General features: G+C 42.2%; 1 protein-coding gene across 1 annotated transcript in view; it reads left to right on the top strand.

The window, feature by feature from the left end:
* Positions 1-21,385, top strand: part of LOC143023823 (armadillo repeat-containing protein 8-like) — an 83,187-nt gene that overhangs the window by 52,119 nt on the left and 9,683 nt on the right. The window contains exons 12-14 of the mRNA XM_076182447.1: positions 5,506-5,667; positions 9,026-9,172; positions 12,883-13,049. Coding sequence (XP_076038562.1) covers positions 5,506-5,667; positions 9,026-9,172; positions 12,883-13,049 — 476 coding nt within the window. The remainder of the gene's footprint in view (positions 1-5,505; positions 5,668-9,025; positions 9,173-12,882; positions 13,050-21,385) is intronic.

Raw genomic sequence — 21,385 nt, 5'->3', positions numbered from 1 at the left:
ATGAGGAGGTGAGGAGAACAGGGGTGGAAAAGGAGCTGGGAGATAGGGTTGATGAAAGAATATTAGGATGGTTTGGACACATGGAAAGGATGAGTGAAGAAAGACTAGTAAAAGAGGTATGGAAGGCAGATGTGGAGGGAATGAACATGAGGGGACGTCCTAAGATGAGGTGGATGGATGGGGTGAAGGGGGCTTTTGGGAAGAGGGGAATGTCTGTTGAGGAAGGACGGGAGAGGACAGAAGACAGGGGTGAATGGAGAATGGTTGTATATGGATGATGTTGTGATTGCATGAGGTGGAATGGGCAGGGGGATGGGGGGTGAGGTAGTATGTGTGAGCAAAATTTGATGCAGCCCGAAGGGATTTCTCCCCATCCTCTCCTTTTATGCATTGGGGGGACAGAGAGGGGGGGGGGTCACCGATTTAATGAAGCGGCCTTGCTGTGGATGTGCTGTGTCTTGCAACACTGCTTCTGACCCAGGGCAGTGGACAAGGTGCAGGGATGACCTGTCATCCAGGAGGTGCTCAGATAAGATGGAGGGTGGAGGGGTGTGGAGTGTATTCAGGGATGGAATGGGTGGAAATTATTTTATGCCTTTCCCTTTTTGGCTACCTCCCTTGTAAGGGGGAAAAAGCCTTGGTATATGTATGTATGTATGTACTACTTGGGTATGAATGTGGAGGGAAAGGGAGGAGTTGAGGTGAAGGTATAATGTAGATTGAGAGAAGCAAGTAAATGCCTTGGTGGATTAAAAGATGTAATGAGAAATAGACATTTGGGAAGGATGCTAAGAGAAGATTATATGAAAGGGTGATTGTGGTGACAGCACCGTATGAGGCAGAAACATGGAACATAAGAGAGGAGTTTGTGTTTGAGATGAAACACTGGAGAAGTATGGTAGGGGTTACTAGGCTGGATAAGAGTGAAAAATGAGGAAGTGGAGGAGGAGAGCGGGGGTGGAAAGGGAGTTGAGAGATAAGGTTGATGAAAGAGTATTGGGATGGTTTGGACGCATGGAAAGAAAGAGTGAAGAAAAATTAGTAAAAGAGGTATGGAAGGCAGATGCAGGAGTGAACACGAGGGGGCGACAAAAGACGAGATGGATGGATGGATGGAGTAAAAAGGGCATTGGGAAAGAGGGAATGTTCAAATGAAGGAATGTGTAATATCTTAAACAATTATTTTAGCTCGGTATTCGTAAACGAAACACCTCAAGGTGAATTCCAAACTGAAACCTGTGAAAAGTCTAGGGTAAACTTACTCACTACGGTAAATATAACAAAAGAAAAAATTAAAAGGTGTATAGACAAACTCAAAGTTAATAAAACACCAGGGCCTGACGGTTGGCATCCGCGAATCTTAAAGGAAATGAAAAATGAGATTGTTGTTCCATTAGAAATTATTTTCAAGAAATCCATCATATCCGGAGATGTCCCAAGAGAATGGAAGCTAGCTAACGTTACTCCCATATTCAAAAAAGGTGACAAAAAGAAACCAAATAACTATAGGTCTATAAGTTTGACTTCAATCGTAGGAAAAATAATGGAAACTATCATCAGAGATGCTATTGAACATCATTTAGAAAGTAACCGTTTGATAAATGATAGCCAGCATGGTTTCAGACGGAAACGTTCTTGCGTGACTAACTTACTCGAATTCTACAACACAGTTATCTCGAATTATGACAAAAGAAACAATATACATTTAGTATATCTAGACTTTGCAAAAGTTTTTGATACCGTCCCACACGAAAGACTTCTTACTAAATTAGCTTTGCATGGAATAAGTGGTAGCCTATTAGGTTGGACTAGTAATTGGTTGAATGGTCGAAAACAGAGAGTTGTTTTAAATGGAAACACTTCTGGATGGAAAAGCGTTGCAAGTGGAGTTCCTCAGGGTTCCGTTCTTGGGCCACTTCTATTCATAGTACAGGTAAACGTCGACTTACGATGGCATTAGGTTTCGATAGAGCCATCGTAAGACGATTTCATCGTAAGTCGATCCCCAATTTGTGTATCACTGTTCCGTGGTCACTGTACCTAGCCTACCTGTATATTAACCACCAGAGATACTGAATATAGCCTATTAAACATGTACAGTAGTTTATTTAATTATTTTTATCCTTTTTACCATATTCAAACACTATAATATGTATTTTCAGTACGAAACTTAAATCTCGCGGGCAGCAGCCAATGCCAGCCGTACGACGTGACGTAATAATACTCGCATCATAAAATATAGTCACCGCTTATATCGATCGTTCTCTCTTTCACCCGCGAATTTTGAAAACCACAGAGAATGGGATTCAAGGCACATTTGAGAGAATGTAAAAAACACAGGGGCGACTACAATAAATATAATCAAACGGCGATATGGCAGCGTCGCGAATCCACTTGCTCCTCATGACGCCTACGTGTGCGGCACCGTATGGAAGGGGTTAAATTATCATATCGTCGTCGTCATCGTAAAGTCGAACAATCGTAAGTCGCAGCCATCGTAAGTCGACGTTTACCTGTATATATAAATGATATAGACCATGGACTAAGATCTACTGTTTCCAAATTTGCTGATGATACAAAACTATGCGGAATGGCAAATGATCACTCAAACCAATTAGATATTCAAGAAGATTTAGATAAATTACAGCAATGGTCTGAAAAGTGGCTAATGAAATTTAACACAAGTAAATGCAAGGTAATGCACATAGGTAAAAATAACAGTAAGTACGATTACAAGTTATTTGGAAATTCGTTAACAAAAGTCAATAGTGAAAAAGATCTCGATGTAATTATCAGTAACTACCTCAAATCATCCAAGCAGTGTATTTCAGCCTCTGAGAAAGCAAATAAGATTCTGGGACTGATTGTGCGATCTTTTGATTTCAAAAGTCCATCACTCATTAACAAGCTATATAAATCGTTAGTTCGTCCACATTTGGAATATGCTGTTTCCATATGGTCACCGAATCTCATTAAAGACATTGACAGACTGGAAAAAGTACAACGGCGAGCCACAAAACTGATTCCAAATATCAAAAATAAATCATACGAAAATCGACTAAAAGATATGAATCTGTTTTCCCTAAAAAAGCGTAGACTCAGAGGTGACTTGATACAGGTCTTTAAAATTCTAAAGGGAATTGACAACATCAAAAGTGACCAAATTTTTACATTGAATGAGAATCAGACAAGAAACAATGGTCTCAAACTGTCCGGAAATAGATTCAATTTGGAAGTAGGTAGAAACAACTTTGCCAACCGTGTAGTTAATGAATGGAATAAACTTCCTGCACAGGTAGTGCAATGTAGTTCAGTTCGAAGCTTTAAGAATCATTCAGATAAATACCTAAGTAAGATGCTGTAATGATTATAATTTATCTTATATTATTTGTTTTTTTGTTTTGTTATCATTTGTCTGTCTGATTTTCATTTATTATTAGTTATATGTCAATTTATTATTATTTACTATTTACCTGTTTGTTTATTATTTAACTATACCTATGCATTTGTTTATGTATTTTATTTGTTATTTACATTATCATAGTTTTTATTTATTATTTTATTATTATGATTTTTTTTTTCGCATCCGACCTAGATATGGATCAAAAGGTCTCCTGTCGGCATGCTCCGCCTTTGTAATCCTTTGTAATCCTTTGTAATGTCTATTGAGGAAGAACAGGTCAAGACAGAAGATAGGGATGGGTGGAGAATGGTTGTGTATGGATGATGCTGTGAAGCATGGAATGAAGTGTGTGGGGGATGGGGGTTGAGGGAGTAAGTGTGAATAATATTTTGATGCAGACCAAAGAGATTTCTCCCTGTCTTCTCTTGTGCTGTGTCTTGCTACATTGCTTCTGACCCAGGGCAGTGGGCAAGATGGAGGGATGACCTGTCATTCAGGAGGAGCCAAGAAAAGAGGGAGGGAGGGGTGGTGAATGGGAGTGGAGTAATTGGTGATGGAATGGGTGGGAGTGGATTTATGTCTTTGACTTTGGCTACTTCCCTTGTAAGGGGGGAAATGCTGTTAGTATATGTATGTATAGAAGACAAGGGACAACCTCAAATAATTCCACAATTATCGGTATATATGACTGTCCCTCTGTCTCCCCCCCCCCTCTCTCTCTCTCTCTCTCTCTCTCTCTCTCTCTCTCTCTCTCTCTCTCTCTCTCTCTCTCTCTCTCTCTCTCTACCTCTCACTCTCTCTCTCTCTCTCTTCCCTCTGTTTCCTCTCTCTCTCTCTCTCTCTCTCTCTCTCTCTCTCTCTCTCTCTCTCTCTCTCTCTCTCTCTCTCTCTATCCCTCCCTCTCTCTATCCCTCCCTCTCTCTATCCCTCCCTCTCTCTATCCCTCCCTCTCTCTATCCCTCCCTCTCTCTCTCCCTCCCTCTCTCTATCCCTCCCTCTCTCTCTCCCTCCCTCTCTCTCCCCTCTCTCTCACTCTCCCTCTCCCTCTCTCCCTCTCCCTCTCTCCCTCCCTCTCTCTCTCCCTCCCTCCCTCCCTCTCTCTCACTCCCTCTCTCACTCCCTCTCTTCCTATCTTTCCCTCCCTCTCTCCATCTCTCTACCTCTCCCCCTCTCTCCATCTCTCCCTTTCTCTCCCTCCCTCTCTCTCTCTCCCTCCCTCTCTCTCTCTCTCTCTCTCTCTCTCTCTCTCTCACTCTCCCTCCCCTCTCTCTCTCTCTCCCTCCCCTCCCCTCTCTCCTCTCCCTCCCCTCCTCTTTCCTATCTCTCCCCTCTCCTCTCTCCTCTCTCTCCCCTCTCTCTCTCTCTCTCTCTCTTCCCTCTCTCTCTCTCTCTTCCCTCTCTCTCTCTCTTCCCTCTCTCTCTCTCTTCCCTCTCTCTCTCTCTTCCCTCTCTCTCTCTCTCTTCCCTCTCTCTCTCTCTCTTCCCTCTCTCTCTCTCTTCCCTCTCTCTCTCTCTTCCCTCTCTCTCTCTCTCTTCCCTCTCTCTCTCTCTCTTCCCTCTCTCTCTCTCTCTTCCCTCTCTCTCTCTCTCTTCCCTCTCTCTCTCTCTTCCCTCTCTCTCTCTCTCTCTCTCTCTCTCTCTCTCTCTCTCTCTCTCTCTCTCTCTCTCTCTTCTCTCTTCTCTCTCTCTCTTCTCTCTTCTCTCTTCTCTCTCTCTCTCTCTCTCTCTCTCTTCTCTCCCTCTCTCTTCTCTCCCTTCTCTCCCTAGGATTAAGGTCTCCCAGTACCACTACATTGACATTTCTCCCTAAACCCTCTATATACTCATTTAAATCCATCCAAAAAGCCTCCCTTTTCTCTATACTCTTCTCATTACCAGGCCCATATGATCTTACAAAAACCCACATCTCCCTTCCCAGTTTCACCTTCATCGACATTAACCTTGAAGAAACCTCTTTCCACCCCACCACACGCTTAGCTATCTCCTCATTATTATATCCCCCCCACCTCCCGTGCTTGGGATGTCAGTGATTACGTTGACTATTTGATGGCATTATTATTTCTTATGTTTGTTGATCCCAAATTTGTCCTACTCCCTTTCAGGTATCCATACTGCATCACCTGGGAACAGACCAGATATTTAGGTTGCTATCAGATTCGGATGTTAATATTTTGATGAAGACCCTTGGACTTCTACGTAACCTACTGTCAACAAAAGCGCACATTGACCAGATCATGCAGTGCCATGGAAAAGAGATAATGCAGGTTTGTGAATTGAAGATGCAGGGACTCCTTAGTGCTTGTTAATCAAAGCAGTGGTGAACCTTTTAGATACACATCCACTGGGCACCTAATTTGTGGGGCCTTAATTTAAAGGACTTCATATTCATAAAGACAGGTTACAGAGAGATGTGACAAATGTGGAGTTGAGGCAAAGAGTGGGATTGGAAAGAAGCTGGCAGGTAGGACTAAAGCATATGGTTTGGATGTATGGAAAGAATGAGCAGAGAAAACCTAGCAAAAAAACTTGAGAGGCAGAAGTGGATGGAGTAAACTTGATGGGAAGACCAAGAATGAGGTGGATGCATAGTATGAAAGGGGCATTGGGTTTATGAGGAATGTCTGTCCAACAGAGAAGGAAGAAGGTAAGAAAAAATAAGATATAAGTTGAGAGTGGTTTTGAGTGTATGTGGAACTAACTTGGAAGAGATTTCTTCTTGTCTGACCTGTGAATTTTCAAGTGGAGGAGTGGGGAGGGTTGTCATGGTGGAGGTAAATCAACTTTGGATCTCAAATCCTGCTGTGGAGGTGCTGTATTGCCTCCAGCCCCAGTGAGTGGAGGACAGGTATGACCCTTTATCCACAAGGAACTAAGATGGAGTGGACAACAAAGGAAATTTTGGATGGGTTTGGGATGTGTGAAGGATGTATATATAGATACGCGCAAATCCAAGCGGTGCGCCACAATTGCCAACATATTGTTTACACTGCCATCTTTTGTGGCCGGTTGAAATACGTATGCATCAGTTTTAATGCTTGTAGTGTTCAGTGCATGTGCAGGGTATTCAAATTATCTTGTTGTTCAGCAAGTGTATGCCCAGTTCTTCAAAACTTTACTAATTTTTACTGATTTAAACGCAAATTTTTATATTAGCCTTGGCAAATTAGTTTTCCGAGTAAAAATCTAAAGACAAGAAACTATAAAATATAATATTTAATGCATTTATAATGTTTATTAGCCTCTATTCTCCCAGATATGAGCAACTTTGAAGTTGTTGGTAATAGCTCAGCTGTGCAATCACGATCCTCAAGTGCCTACTTGACATATCGAGATTCTCCAATACTCATTTGTAGTAGTCGTAGTACGTAGTCGTAGAGGGTGTTGTTGACAACTAATACATCGTTCTGGTATGAATTTTAAGATGTTGGACAGGCTATGCTATGCCTATTACATAGCTGGCTATGGCTACGATAGCAAATATATGAAATAACTATTAATGATGGTCAGTCGTGGACCATGTCCATGACCATGAGTCTAGACTAGTAGAGGTCTAGAGACAAGACTTAATTTTCTTCTTGGTTTCATGATAATAGACATAAGCTACTGAAATAAGGCTGTTCATTCAGATTATCATGATTATATATAGATAACATGGCCTTGTCGGCTTTTGCCATTGTGATTCATCAAAGTAAAAATAATTCATTCTTTTTTCTATTTCAGTAAAAAATAATGCACCAATATCTACATAAATTTAAGTTAGGTCTTAGGATAGTTGCAGTACTGACTGGTTAGTGTACTGAGAGGCAATCTAAGGGTAAAGGCTAAGGCACCTATATATGCACTTTTTAATGTGATAGTAGAGTTCTTTTAGCTGCATATACATTACATTGTGCATACATTACTTTGATGGAACATGTTACATGATATATGTTAGTAAGAATAGTATAAAAGGAAGGTCCTACATTGTTTTTGTCATGCTCAGGTGATTTGTTAACCCATAAAACCTTCATGTGCCAAATTGCATGTCAGTTGGGCCAGAGGTTTGGATTTCATGGATGATTATTTCAAAATTGACAATAGTTGCCATGGCAACATGAAAGGTGTTAATAAGAATAGTATAAAAGGAAGGTCCTGCATTGTTTTAGACATGCTCAGATGATTTGTTGACCCAAAAAACCTTCACATGCCAAGTTGCATGTCAATTGGTCCAGGGGTTTGGATTGTGCTGATGATCATCTCTAAATTAACAACTTAATAGTTGCCATGAAAAGGCAAATTTGGTATGATGGAGATGTTCCACATTGTTTTTGACATGCTCATGTAATTTGTTGACCCATAAAGCCCAAGTATTCCAAATTTTAATAAGAGCAGACCAGTGGTTTAGAGTTTATGTGTATTTCTTTACCAAAATCTTTATAAATTACCACCCTTAATTCTAACCTTTTGTTATGGTAAAGTCTAGCCAAAAATTTGTGATAAAAAATAATTTAAAAAATTGCATTGCCCTTATTTTTCAAGCTATTTAAAAAATTTAAAAGGCATTTTGTTTCTAATTAAATCGTCTTTCATATGCAACAAGAATTTAAGGTGATAATTTTTTTTTTTTTTTGTCCATACCTAGTATATATATTTTGAGTTAGCAACCCCCTTATAAGGGAGAAGGGACCTTTTGATATATGTATATGTTTGTATATATATATATATATATATATATATATGTAATATATATATATATATATATATATGTGTACATACATATACCAAGGCTTCTTCCCCCTTACAAGGGGGGTAGCCAAAAAGAAAAAGGCATAAAATCATTCCCACCCATTCCATCCCTGAATACACTCCACACCCCTCCACCCTCCCTCCCATCTTAGCACCTCCTGAATGACGGGTCATCCCTGCACCTTGTCCACTGCCCTGGGTCAGAAGCAGTGTTACAAGACACATATATATATGTAATATATATATATATATATTTGAGAAATTCGCTAGTGAACAGCGACATCAATCAGACAATCTCCTTGACAGTAGCGCACGGGATTCGAACCCGATGCGTCTGGGAGTAAACTCCCAAGACACACTCGCCTCAGACCGAGTGGTCGAGCGGTCTAAGGCGAGTGTGTCTTGGGAGTTTACTTCCAGACGCATCGGGTTAGAATCCCGTGCGATACTGTCAAGAATATTGTGATATATATATATATAAATATGTATATATATATGAATATGTATATATATATATATATATACATATAAATATATATATATATATATATGTATATATATATACACACACATATACATATATATACATATACATATATATATATATATATATATATGCAATAAAAACACTAGGAGCGTGTGTTCACAAATGCGTAAATAACCACTAGGAAAAAGTATCTGCACTGAAGATGTAATTACACGAAAGCGCTCTGCTTCGTTAGTTTACTTTTTCCTAGTGGTTATTTACGCATATATATATATATATATATACATACATACATACATACATATATATATATATATATATATATATATATATATATATCTATATATAGATATATATATATATATATATATGTATGTAATATTATCACTAAAAACTATGTATTGTTACAGGCAATCATCCTAATCTTGGAAGGGGAACACAGTGCTGAAGTGAAAGAGCAGGCTCTCTGTATTCTAGCCAATATTGCAGATGGAGACATGGCAAAATCTGCTATTATGTCCAATGAGGACATACTAAAGAAATTAATGAATTATATGGTTAGTATTTTGTAAGTGATGTTTAAATATATTCTTTAGGCTGTAGTATCTTACTCATCAGTATCTTAAGCTCTCAACTGAGACATGCATTTATCTTCAAGCCAGACCTCTTTTTTATAAATTATAATAGTAATAACTGATTGGCTACCTCCCTTGTAAGGGGGAAAAAGCCTTTGGTATATGTATGTATGTAATAACTGATGGCTAGTTTCACTGAGCCCCATAGGAGCAGAGCCCCATAGCATGTGGCAATGGTCCTCAGGCCGTCCCACAGATCTCTGTGAGAAAAAACTTTAGACTTTTTTGTATTGAATTGATGTAGGATTGTCTATGTCATTGAGTGAAATTAGTAAGGAGGAAGGGAGCAGTTACCATCTGTCTGGCCTCCACATGTGAAAATGTGGAAGAAATAGAATTGAAGTTGATAGGGATCTTTGGCCTCGTCTAGAGACCACATGTTGGCTGTACCTATGGATGAAGTGAGGAAATAGATGGGATTTGAAAATAGGCAATTCCACTGTCCACTTTGCAGGATGACCACAAGCAGGTATTTTTCATTGGTCCCTGCTGTAAGCCATTTTGATAATAATGGTAATTCTGCGTTGAGGTTCAATGAATGGAACACCATAGCCCCAGAGCAGCTGGCAGTGGTCCTCGGGTCATCCCATTGATCTCTGGAGGAAGGAACTTACAGCTGTCTGCATTGTATTAATGTGGGATTGCTTGTATGCCACCAGCTTGGGGACAATTTCTAGGTGTCAGCTTATTTATGTGAAAAGATGGAAGAGACACTTGAAGTTGATAGAGATCTTGGGCTTGGTCTGAAGACTAAGTGTCATCCCCATGGAGATGATTATATTGAGAGCTTTTGAAAATGAATGGCAGGGAGATAATTCTGTCCAACTTACAGGGCCATCTTGTCATTGGCCCCCAAGTTATTTTGGATTGGTAAAAAGCAAGAGTTAGGGAGCTCGCTGGCTGAGCGGGTTAGGGCGTCGTTACTTGCGGCGAAGGTCGAGGGGATGGCGGTTCGAATCCTGCCACCAGCGAAGTTTAACCAAGGGCATGGTTCATTAAATTCCACGCTACAAAGCCCTCTGTGAGGGGCACCGTCCTAGCCTTCCGATAGGGGGGAGTTTGTGACATTAAACCAAATCATCATTACCTAGAGTGTCATCAACTGAAAACCTAGTACTCCAGTGTGATGGTAACCACTGTGAGGATGTAGGATTTCAGTCACCTTACTTTTGCACACCTTTCCAAATTCTTTCACTAACTTCCTCAATCCCTCCTATGATCCTGCCATAAGTCCAGTGTCGTCAGCAAACAACAACTGGCTTATCTCCCACTTTTCTCAATTTCCTTTCACTGTCTCCAATCCCTGACCCATTACCCTTGCATTTACCTCTTGCACCACCCCATCCATGTATAAATTGAACATCCAAGGTGAATTAACACATCCCTGATGAAGTCCCACCTTTACATCAAACCACTCACTCTCTCCATTTCTGATTCTAACACAAGCGCTATTACTTTCATAGAAATTCTTGACTGCTCTTAACAGCTTTCCTCGTATCCCATATATCTGCAATACCTCCCACAGTTTAAATCCATTACTGTGAGTCCTGAGGACTGTGCAGTGTTTGCATTACCCTTGTTAAAGCCTTTGATCCCCTTAAACACCTCTATTAGATCACCCCACACACTGCATCTTTCCAGAGAGCGTAAGTTAAGGTGCCTAAGCCTCTCTTCATAAGGTAAATTTCTGAGCTCATGTATGTTTATGGTTATTCTCCTTTGTACTGATTCTAGAGAATTGATGTCCATTCTATAAGACTTGAGACCAAAACTGTACTGCATAGTCAAAGATGGGTCTAACTAACACTAGATAGGGTTTGATAATTACCTCTGCACTTCTGTTCATAACAGTCCTAGCAATGAAACTTAATGCTCTGTTAGCTTTATTCCTGGTGCTTATGCACAGTTTCCTGGATTTAAGGTCAGGACTCCCTAGAACTCCCAAGTCTCTCTTGCACTCAGTTTTCTCTAAAAATGTGTTATCTAAGCTATATCTATTTTCAGGGTTGTGTAGCCCTACATTTAGCATGCTGTACTTTGAAATATTGAAGTTCATTTGCTATTTCACTGACCACGTGAACAATTTGTTAAGATCATCCTGCAGAATCTGATGATGTTACACAGCCTTGAGTAGATCATTAGTTACCACTGGCCTTTGTGGTGGACAGATGTGTTTTGCTCTTCTTTGTGAATCATATGTTTTTTCTTGTTTGCTCCTTTGCACAATTGTGTTCATCATTGAGCAGTGGGCTTGGGAAAGGACTTGAAGAAGGACCAACTGGTAAGTATTGCTACCCAGGTAAAGGGAGGAAAGTCTAACAAGGAAATTTCAAGCATCATCAGGATTCCACTACATTCTGTGCAAAGGTGAATCAAGCATTGCTGTGGTGCTGGCAGCACCAACCCAGAGCTCCCAAGAAAAAGGCCAGAAATTCATAAGACTACATCCAGAACCTTGAAGGTCCTGCAATGCCAACTTGACAGGGAACCTTGCATTTCTGCTAAAGAATTAAAACAAGAATCCTGAACTGCTGGCCAATGTGTCTGAGGACTATGCAGTGTTACTTCACAATGACTGCACACCTCAAAGAAAACTGATTATTACTGCCAGGGAAAAGAAGAATTGAATTCGTTTTTGCCAGAAATACTTTGCCTGGGATCAGGACAAGTGGAAGAAAGTGTTATGTTCTGACGAGGTCACCTTTACCATCACTGTGAACCAAGGAGGGAAGATAAGGATATGCAGTGGTCAAGATCCCTACTCCCCCAGGTGCAGAGAGAGGACTGTCGAACACCCTGACTCAGTCATGGTTAGGGCTTTTGGGTACCACGGTGTTGGAAAGCTAGTGGTCTTACCAAGTAACATTACAGTCAACAAGGAGAGGTATCTGGAGCTTTTGGAAGACCATCTTGAGGACTGCTTCAACATCTGTTAAAGTGAAGTGTACTAGCAGGACAGGGAACCTGTTTACACAGCAAAATTGGTAACTGGTTGTCTAGATTTTGTGGGAATTGAATATATAAAGGATTGGCCAAGCAAGAGTGCTGACCTTTCTCCAATAGAAAATTTGTGGGTTTTGATGAAAGCTCAGTGTACCGAAACTTGTTGTCGCCTTTCAAAACATCTGGGTTAACTTTTCTCCACCCATCCTCCAAAACCTCGCCCTCTCTGTTCCCAGTTGCCTCAGGTCTTGCTTGTAGAATAAGGGAGGGTACCCCAAATACAAAAAGTTTGAGAGTACCCAATATGAAGGCTATTCTTGTTGTTTTGTGTGCAAATATGATATGACGGGTAGAAAATGATGCACGCCAATTCTGATGGTGCTGACTGTATGTATATATACATATAATGTGAATAAGCAAACTTGCAAATGTGGGACCTGTAAATGTCAGGGGTCAGGTGTACACCTCAATCACAAAACAACCAATACACAATAGATTTCCAGATTCTTTATTTTACCTGCATACCCCAGACATACACCTACCTGGGAAATCATTGCATGAGATAGTGAGGAGGTTAGAGTATTTACATATCGTTATTGAATAAGTAGTACTCTATTTATATGCAGCACTGGTACATTTTCTTTTAAATTTTTAGTTTTTCTCTGATATTTCCTTGGTCTCTTTAACAGGTGATACCCAATGTGAAACTACAAATTGCTGCAACATTTTGTATCAGCAACCTCATATGGAGTGCAGAAGAGGGAGCCTCAGAGAGACAGACCAAGCTAAGGGACATGGGTGTATACAAACTTCTTCAAAATCTTATGACAACATCTGACACAACACTTTTTGACAGGTAATTAACCCAATAGATTTTTCCTCAGTTATATATTGAAAAAATATATATATTTTTATCTTAATATTGGTAGGCTTATATTTTAGTGTATTGAAAGAGGCATACCTCATTCTCCATTCTGTGAATACCATTTGTAAGGTACTCGCAGAAAAATAGTGGTATGTATAGGGTTCATCAGTAATCAGCTTTACCTTTAGTTTTGCTCTTAAGAAAATAATTTTTTGTCTGTTTATATATATACCAAAAGGCTTTGTCCCCTTGTTATGGATGTATCTAGTGAAGACATCCACTTACCATCCACCCATCCCACACCCATCCCACACCCATCCAGCATTATTTGTTTCCTTTTAAAAATCTCTTAGCCCCTTGTGGATGAAGGGCCTTCCCCCCCCCCCCATCTCGGTAAGAAATAATGCATCATTCTTGCCACATTCACCCTCAAGTATCTAAAGCTATTCACTTTCTTCAGTCTTTCTCCCTTAATACAGCAAAACCCCGATTATCCGAAACGAAAATGGGGAAGCCTCTTTCTGATAAGCCAATTTTTCGGATAATCTAGATTTATCAGAAATATATTTCGTGTTGACATACTTTGTGTGTGTGTGTGTGTGTCCTGTGCCTTCCTCCCCCCCCCTCTCTCTCTCTCCATCAGTCTCAAGTTGTGGATGGAACACAATTTTTTATTTTATTTATTTTTTTTTTTTTCGTGTTGACGTACATACCTTATACGTAACAGAGAACAAGAATTATTCTATACATATATCTTCCACTATCCTGACGAACACAATAAAGCAACTCCGCCACTCCCCGCCTCCGTCACCATCACTCCACAACCCTTCCACTCCCCACCTCCTGGTGGTGGAATCAGAAGGAAGGGTCATCCATTGCTCCATCTTCACTGTCCAAATCAAAGGTAGACAAGGAGGATGAGGCACTTGATGAAGGGCGAGAAGACTGGGTGGATGAAGGTGTTCTTGGCCGAAAAAACGAGGTGATAGAAGTCTGTTTGGTGCAAGACAGCTGTTTCTCGATGACGTCACTCAGTGCTGCTCGCATCATCGGGTACAGTTGATTGCTATTTGAAATGTCCCTGGGTCGCTGGTCAAGAAACTGAAGCACTCCTTCGATGTGGGACCAGACTGTTGCCAAAGACATGGAAGGATCAGAAGGATCATCGTTGTCGTCATCATCATCATCGTTGTCATGGCCGTGCATCACTTCCTCAGCTATTTCTTTGGTTGATTGGAGAGCGTAACCTGGGTCCCCCTCATCCACAGTGAGCCACTCCTGGACGTCCTCCTCTGTAACTGTCTCGTAATCACCCAGGGCCTCCTTCACCTCTTGCACCTCTTCGAATCCTTCAAACACTTCTCGCATATCCTCATGGCCTCGTAGCAGGGGATTCCAGGCATTGGCCAATGTAGAAGGGGGCACCTGTTTCCACGCTTTCTCAAGGTTGTAGATTGCTCTCTTCAGGTTATACCTCTTGAGGTTTGCTATTGTCCTCTGGGCTCTGGTGTCTCCTTCTTCCCCCTTGAGCGTCACACACAGAATTTCCTGCATAAAGTGTTGGCGGTAGCGCATCTTTACTGCTTGTATAACGCCCTGATCCATTGGCTGGATGATTGAGGTGGTGTTGGCGGGCAAAAACATGCAACGGATCCTGCCATCTCGTGACACTAAATCCTCCTTGGCAGGGTGGGCAGGGGCATTGTCGAGGAGGATTAAAGCCTTCACGTTGTATGGTGTCGTCTTCAGTTCGGTGATCTGGTGCTTGGTGATGGAAGGGACAATGATCTTGTGAAACACGTCCTTGAAAATGCCAGAGGTGAACCAAGCCTTTGCTGAAGAAAAATAGTGGACAGGCAGGTAGTCCATGCAGTCCTTCAGCACACGGGGCCTCCTTGATTTCCCAACCACAACTGGTGTAACCCGGTGTGTACCGTCAGCATTAGCGCCAAACAAGACAGAAATGCGGCCCTTGTCCAGTTTCCTTCCTGCCACGTCCTTAACAGCTGTGCTTGCCTGTGTGTTGTTGGGCAGTGCCTTCCAGAATAGTCCGGTCTTGTCAAAATTGTAGAGTTGATGGGGTAGCAGTCCTTCGTCACTCACTAATTTCCAAAAATCGTTAATGAAAGGCTCCACAACATCGATAGCAGCACTAGCAGTCTCTCCACAGACCCTCTTGTTTGCTAAAAGATGACGCTTTCTGAACCTAACGAGCCACCCAGAAGAAGCTCTGAAGTCATTAATACCTAAATCATTTGCCTGGGTTTTCGCCGCAGACTGTAGATCTACACCCCGCACTGGCAATCTGGAAGATATGTGCTGTTGCTGCCACTTGAACAATGCCTCGTCTAGGTTTTGGTATTTACCCAGCTTCATGGTCCTCGGTCCTGAATCTTTGTTCTTGTGATGGAAGACAGCTGGGAGATGCTTCTGAGTGAACTGCCTTAACTGTGGCCCTGCCTTTTTGATGTCCGTAACAGTAGCATTCCCAATGCCATATTCGTGGGTGATGGACGTTCCCGATTGACCCGCCTTCAGCTTGTCCAATATTTCCGGCTTCTGCTGTATGGTAAGGACGACTTTCTTCCTTTTCCCGGTTTCTTTCGGCGTGGTGATGTAGAAAGAAGTGAGGTCAAAGCACAGATAGAACATGACTGCCCAGTGTGAATTCTGTGACCCGACTGCCGCCGACTGACGATGTAAACAATGAAACCAAACAAACACACGCTACGCTAAACAAAGTAGTACGCTTAAAACGTATTCATTTTAACTGTTCTTATCAATTTTAAATGTGTTAATATAGTACATATGTAGTTACTTTTATTTATTTTCATGTTTTTGATGTTTTATAATGTTTTAGTATAGAATTTTTTTTAATTTTAATTGCATTATCCAAATAAATTTCGGATAATCCCGTTTTTCGGATAATCCGCTTTCGGATAATCGGGGTTTTACTGTACTCACTTCCAATTTGCCACCATATTCTCCCCTTGTACATCTCATCACCTTACTTATACCCATATTTATCTTCAACTTCCTTCTTTTGCACACCTTCCCAAACTCCGTCACTAATTTCCTTAATCCTTCCTCTGATCCTGCTACAAGCACAATGTCATCAACAAACAACAACTGGCTTATCTCCCATTTTTCTCCATTTTCTTTAACCATCTCCAATAACCGATCCATTACCCATGCATTTACTTATTCTATTCTAAGAAATTTGGGAATAGAATTCCCACGGGCTTTTTTGGCTAGCCCGTTTGGAGGATGATTCGATGTATGAGAGTGTGTGGCTTTGGCCATGCACATCATGGTGAATGCACCCTTTCTAACAATATCAATGTATGTATATATACCAAGGCTTTTTCCCCCTTACAAGGTAGGTAGCCAAAAAGAAAAAGGTATAAAATCATTCCCACCCATTCCAACCCTGAATACACTCCACACCCCTCCACTCTCCCTCTTATCTTAGCACCTCCTGGATGATGGGTCATCCCTGCTTCTTGTCCACTGCCCTGGGTCAGAAGCAGTGTCGCAAGACACAGCACATCCACAGCAAGGCCGCTTCATTAAATCGGCGACCCCCCTCTCCGTCCCCCCATGCATAAAAGGAGAAGACGGGGAGAAATCCCTTCGGGCTGCATCAAATTTTGCTCACACATACTACCTCACCCCCCATCCCCCCGCCCATTCCACCTCATGCATCACAACATCATCCATATACAACCATTCTCCATTCACCCCTGTCTTCTGTCCTCTCCTGTCCTTCCTCAACAGACATTCCCCTCTTCCCCAAAGCCCCCTTCACCCCATCCATCCACCTCATCCTCGGACGTCCCCTCATGTTCACTCCCTCCACATCTGCCTTCCACACCTCTTTTACTAGTCTTTCTTCACTCATTCTTTCCATGTGTCCAAACCATCCTAATACTCTTTCATCAACCCTATCTCCCAACTCCCTTTCCACCCCCGTTCTCCTCCTCACCTCCTCATTTCTCACTCTATCCAGCCTAGTAACCCCCATCATACTTCTCAGACACCTCATCTCAAACACATTGAAACTCCTTCTCTCTTCCTCTCTTATGTTCCATGTTTCTGCCCCATACAGTGCTGTTGGTACATATAATAATAATAATAATCATGAAAAATATTTAAAAGGGGGGCTGACACTCCACCAGCCAACACAGTTCAAATTTGCTAAGGTGGCTGCATAGGCGGCGCACAAGACCCTCAGATGTTGTCAGAGGCCCTCTCCTCAGAAAAGCAGTTGCGGGGCAATGCTGGAGGTAATGCTTGAGGGTGGCTTCAGGGTGGCGACAATGGTGGCATCTTCTTTCTTCAGGTGTTGGATTTCTCTTGATCTGCCAGAAACAACGGTCCTCCAGCTGCAGACGGAAGAGTAGAGTTTCCACTTTTCTAGGTGTGGAGCGAGGAAGTACAAGGGGCTTGTAGTCAGTGACTGCCCTGTACCACCTCACCCTTTCTGATACCTCTGCCTCCAGTCTGTGCTGAAGGAACCATTATATCTGGTTGTTGTTGTTGTTGTTGTCGTTCCCTAGACTGTCTGTCCGAGCAGTCCCGTCTCCCCAAGGAATGCCACAGCCGAAACTGGGTTTTCCCACAAATCCTTTATAGAGCGTATGTTGTGTTGTTTGCGTGCATGATTGTGTATAATGCAGTCTTCCATTATGTGTTGTATGGTATGGTTTGAAGTGTTACATCCTGGGCAGCTGTTTACAATGCGGTCATCCAGCCTCTTCTGGTAGCTTAGAAGTGCTGGGTGGTGACCGCACCGCAGTCTGGCCAAGTGGACTCTGTCCTTTCGTGGGAGAGAGGATTCAGAAGGGTGGATATCAGGGGGTCTGGCATGCAGCAGTGTGTTGTCTTTCAGTGTGTTAATGGAGCGGTGAGTGATATGATTATGAATATGTTTCCGGAGGCTGGTATTTGGTGGTTGTGGAGGAAGAGAAGAGAGTATCTGCGCGTGATAAAGGTCTTTGGGTGTTGTTTTAATGTTTCTTGGTGTGTGTGGGTGTTCTGCTATGTAGTGTAGTGGGTGTAATGTGTTTGTGGTGGCTGCGGCAAGTGTTTGTGTGCCTCTCATGTCGAGGTGGTCCTTGACTTTGAGGACTTTTGTTTCATGGTGTAAATGGTCTGTAGGTGTTGTATTTGTGCAGCCTGTAATTGTTTTTAGGGCTTTGTTTTGTATGATTTGAAGGGTGTTGTGGTGTGTCTCACTGAGATTAGGAGCCCATGCAGGACTCGCATAATTCAACACTGAGCGTATGCATTGTTTGTATATTGTTATATTAGTTTGTTTTGTCCAAATGTTGTTCCAGTGATTGACTTAAGTGCGTTAAGTCTGGGTGTGCATTTGTTTTTTATGTTTGTGATGTGTTGTTTGAAAGACATGGATGTATCGTTTGTTACACCAAGAATTTTCGGTGTGTTTGTGTGTGGTATTAGAGTGTTGTTGATGTAGAGATGAGGTATGTATTTGTGTTCTTTTGTCCAGTTTGTGAGAAGTGTTGCTGTAGATTTGGTTGGAGCTATTTTGAGTCTGTGATGAACCATGTGTTGAGTGTGTCAAGGTATGGCTGGATTATTTCTGCAGCTTTGTCTGTGTTACGATGTATGCATATGATTGTTATGTCGTCTGCGTAGGAAGAGATTTGTATTTCTGAGGTGTCTGGCGTGGGTAAGTCATGCATGTATAGATTAAATAGTGTGGGGGATAGAACTGAGCCCTGTGGTACTCCGTTCTTAATGTTTCTGATGTGCGATGATTGGCCATTATATGACACGTAAGCATTCCTACCTGCCAGATAATTGGCCAGCCATCTTTTGGTGTTATTGTGCATGTCTGTATTATATATTTTATTTGTTAGGTTGTGGCGGGGGATAGCATCAAAAGCTTTACTAATGTCTAATGTTATAAGAAGTGTTCTTTGGTGGGGCCTATCTGAATTGATGCCATCTAAAATTCTTTGTGTGAGGTTTGTCAGAAGAGTGTTTGTGGAGTGTAGTGGCCTAAAACCGTGTTGTGAGTCAGCAAGGGGAATATGTGGTGTGACAAGTTGAAGTATTAGGCATTCAATGACTTTAGAGGGGGTGCAGAGAAGTGTGATTGGGCGGTGCGATGTTGGGATTGTTGGGTCTTTGTTCGGTTTTGGAATGGTGATTATTTTACCATGCTTCCAGATGTCGGGTATAGTGTTGTGTGAATAGCTGTAGTTTGCAATGTTTGTGAGTGTGTGTATACCCTGTGGTCCAATGTGTTTTAGGTGGATGTTGCTTATGTTATCAGGGCCACAGGCAGATGAGTGCTTGAGACTATGTATTATGAGTTTTGTCTGACTGTCTATGAAGGGTATATAGTCTGAGTCTGTGGGAAAGTCTTTCTTACGTTGAATGGTGCGTCGGTCGTCAGGGTGAGAAGTGAGATGGCTTGTCTGTGCCAAATGACGTATGAGTGCGTTTGCTTGTTGTCTGTTTGAGGGTAGATTATCTGTTGTTGTGATTATTGCTGCGTGAGAGCATGTAGTGTTACTGTTGGATAGTGTAATGCTGTTGAGTGTTTTGTACAATTTGCTGGTGTTTGTTTTGTGATCAAGTGTATTGATAAAGTTTTGCCAATTTTGTGTTTTTTGTTTGTGTATTTTATTGGCAATCACAGTGTTTAGTGTTTGTATTTGGTCTGCTATGTTTTGAGGGATAGGTGTGGGGGTACCGTGTTTAAGTGTGTCACGTTGTCTGATGAGGCTTTGGATTTCTGGTGTGAAGTTGGGGTTGTGTGATTTTCTGTTGCCTCTAGGGATGTATCTCTAGTCTGCATTTTGTATGATTGTATTAAAAGTGTGCACAGCATTGTTTATGTTTGTGATTGGTGTACTGTTAAGTGTTTCAAAATGTTGTTCTGTCTCTTCAGTAAAAGCTTCCCAGTTAGCTCTCTTGTAATTGGTGTAAGTGTGTCTGTGGCCAACTGGGGTGCATCTTGTTTTGGTGGTGATGATGATTGGAAGGTGGTCAGAGCCAAGGGTTCCGACCACTCTCCATGATGTTGTTGGGGTTAGGAAGGGGGAGCAAAAGGTGATATCAGGAGAGGAGGGAGTGTAGAGGGCTTGGTGTGGGATATGTGTATGATTATGTGTGTTGTTCATGATAGTCAATGAGTCAAACTGAGTCTGTATATCAAGCCCTCTGTCTGTGTCAGGGTTGTCGACATACCAGGCAGACGACTTGGCGTTGAAGTCTCCACCCATGATCAGGTTGGGGATTGAGGCTAGTTGGCTAAAACGAGGCCTGAAGGTGTCTGGAACTGTGGGGGATGATTGGGGGGGAATGTACATGTTAACTATTGTCAGTGTTGATTTGTTGCCTGTGCGGATTCGAATGGATTGGATTTCTGTAGTGTTATCTGTGGTAGGGAGGAGAATTTTGGTTGTGGCACTTGTGTCCACAAAACAGATGGAGTGGTGGATCAGGGTGATGAGTCCGCCGCCATAGCCGTCAGTCCGGTCTTGTCTGATGGTGGTGTAATTATGAAATGATGGTGTTTTGTGTGAGTGTCTTAGTTTTGTTTCTTGTAAAATCGCAATGTGTATGTTGTGTTTTTTAAGAAAGTGTTCAAGTTCATGTTTTTTCGTGTTAATACCGTCAATGTTGTATTGTAATATGTTGATGTTGTGTGTTTTGTATGTGTTGTATGTTGCCGTTTGGGGTTGAGGTTGGGGTGGTAGTGGGGAAGGTGTAGGATCTGGGTCAGAGGGGGGGAAAGGAGAGATCAGGGACAAAGGAAGGGGAGTACTAATCGGGGGTAAGGGCAGAGGGAAATTGGGAGTGGGTGAGGGTGCTGGCTGTGGTTGGGGAGGTGGGAGTGGGGTTACTGGAGGGCAGGTAGAACATGTCCAAGTGTTTGTGTATTGGTTTGTGTCAGCAAGTGTTGTACAAGTGAGGTGGGCCCAGTTTTTGCACATATTGCACTGAACTGAGCCCTTTGTCTGTCTGCTCGAAGTAATGGGTTTAGAGCATGTTGGGCATGTGTATTTTGTGGTGGGCCCAGGATTGCTCTCTACATCTCCAGCTAAAAGTAGAAGAAGAGGGGTGATCGCCGGAAAATCACCCCTCGGTGCAGAAAAAACGTAATATTGCATGTTGGGAAAAAGGATTGTGGTACTCCCCAAGGTAGGTGTAGCTCCTCTTGGGGATCGGTGCCACCTGCGTAGAGCTGGGGGCCAGGGGTGGTTGTTGCCGTTTGGCCCCCAACTCTTGGGGTTGGGGGATGGTCCCACGACGTAGACGCTGCAGCTCCAGGACCATTGTATGTG

Source organism: Oratosquilla oratoria, unplaced genomic scaffold, assembly GCF_046742065.1.
Source record: "Oratosquilla oratoria isolate Oo_2021 unplaced genomic scaffold, ASM4674206v1 SCAFFOLD64, whole genome shotgun sequence".
NCBI classification, from domain to species: domain Eukaryota; kingdom Metazoa; phylum Arthropoda; class Malacostraca; order Stomatopoda; family Squillidae; genus Oratosquilla; species Oratosquilla oratoria.
The sequence above is the reverse complement of the archived record's forward strand: the minus strand, read 5'-3'. Positions and strand labels throughout refer to the sequence as shown.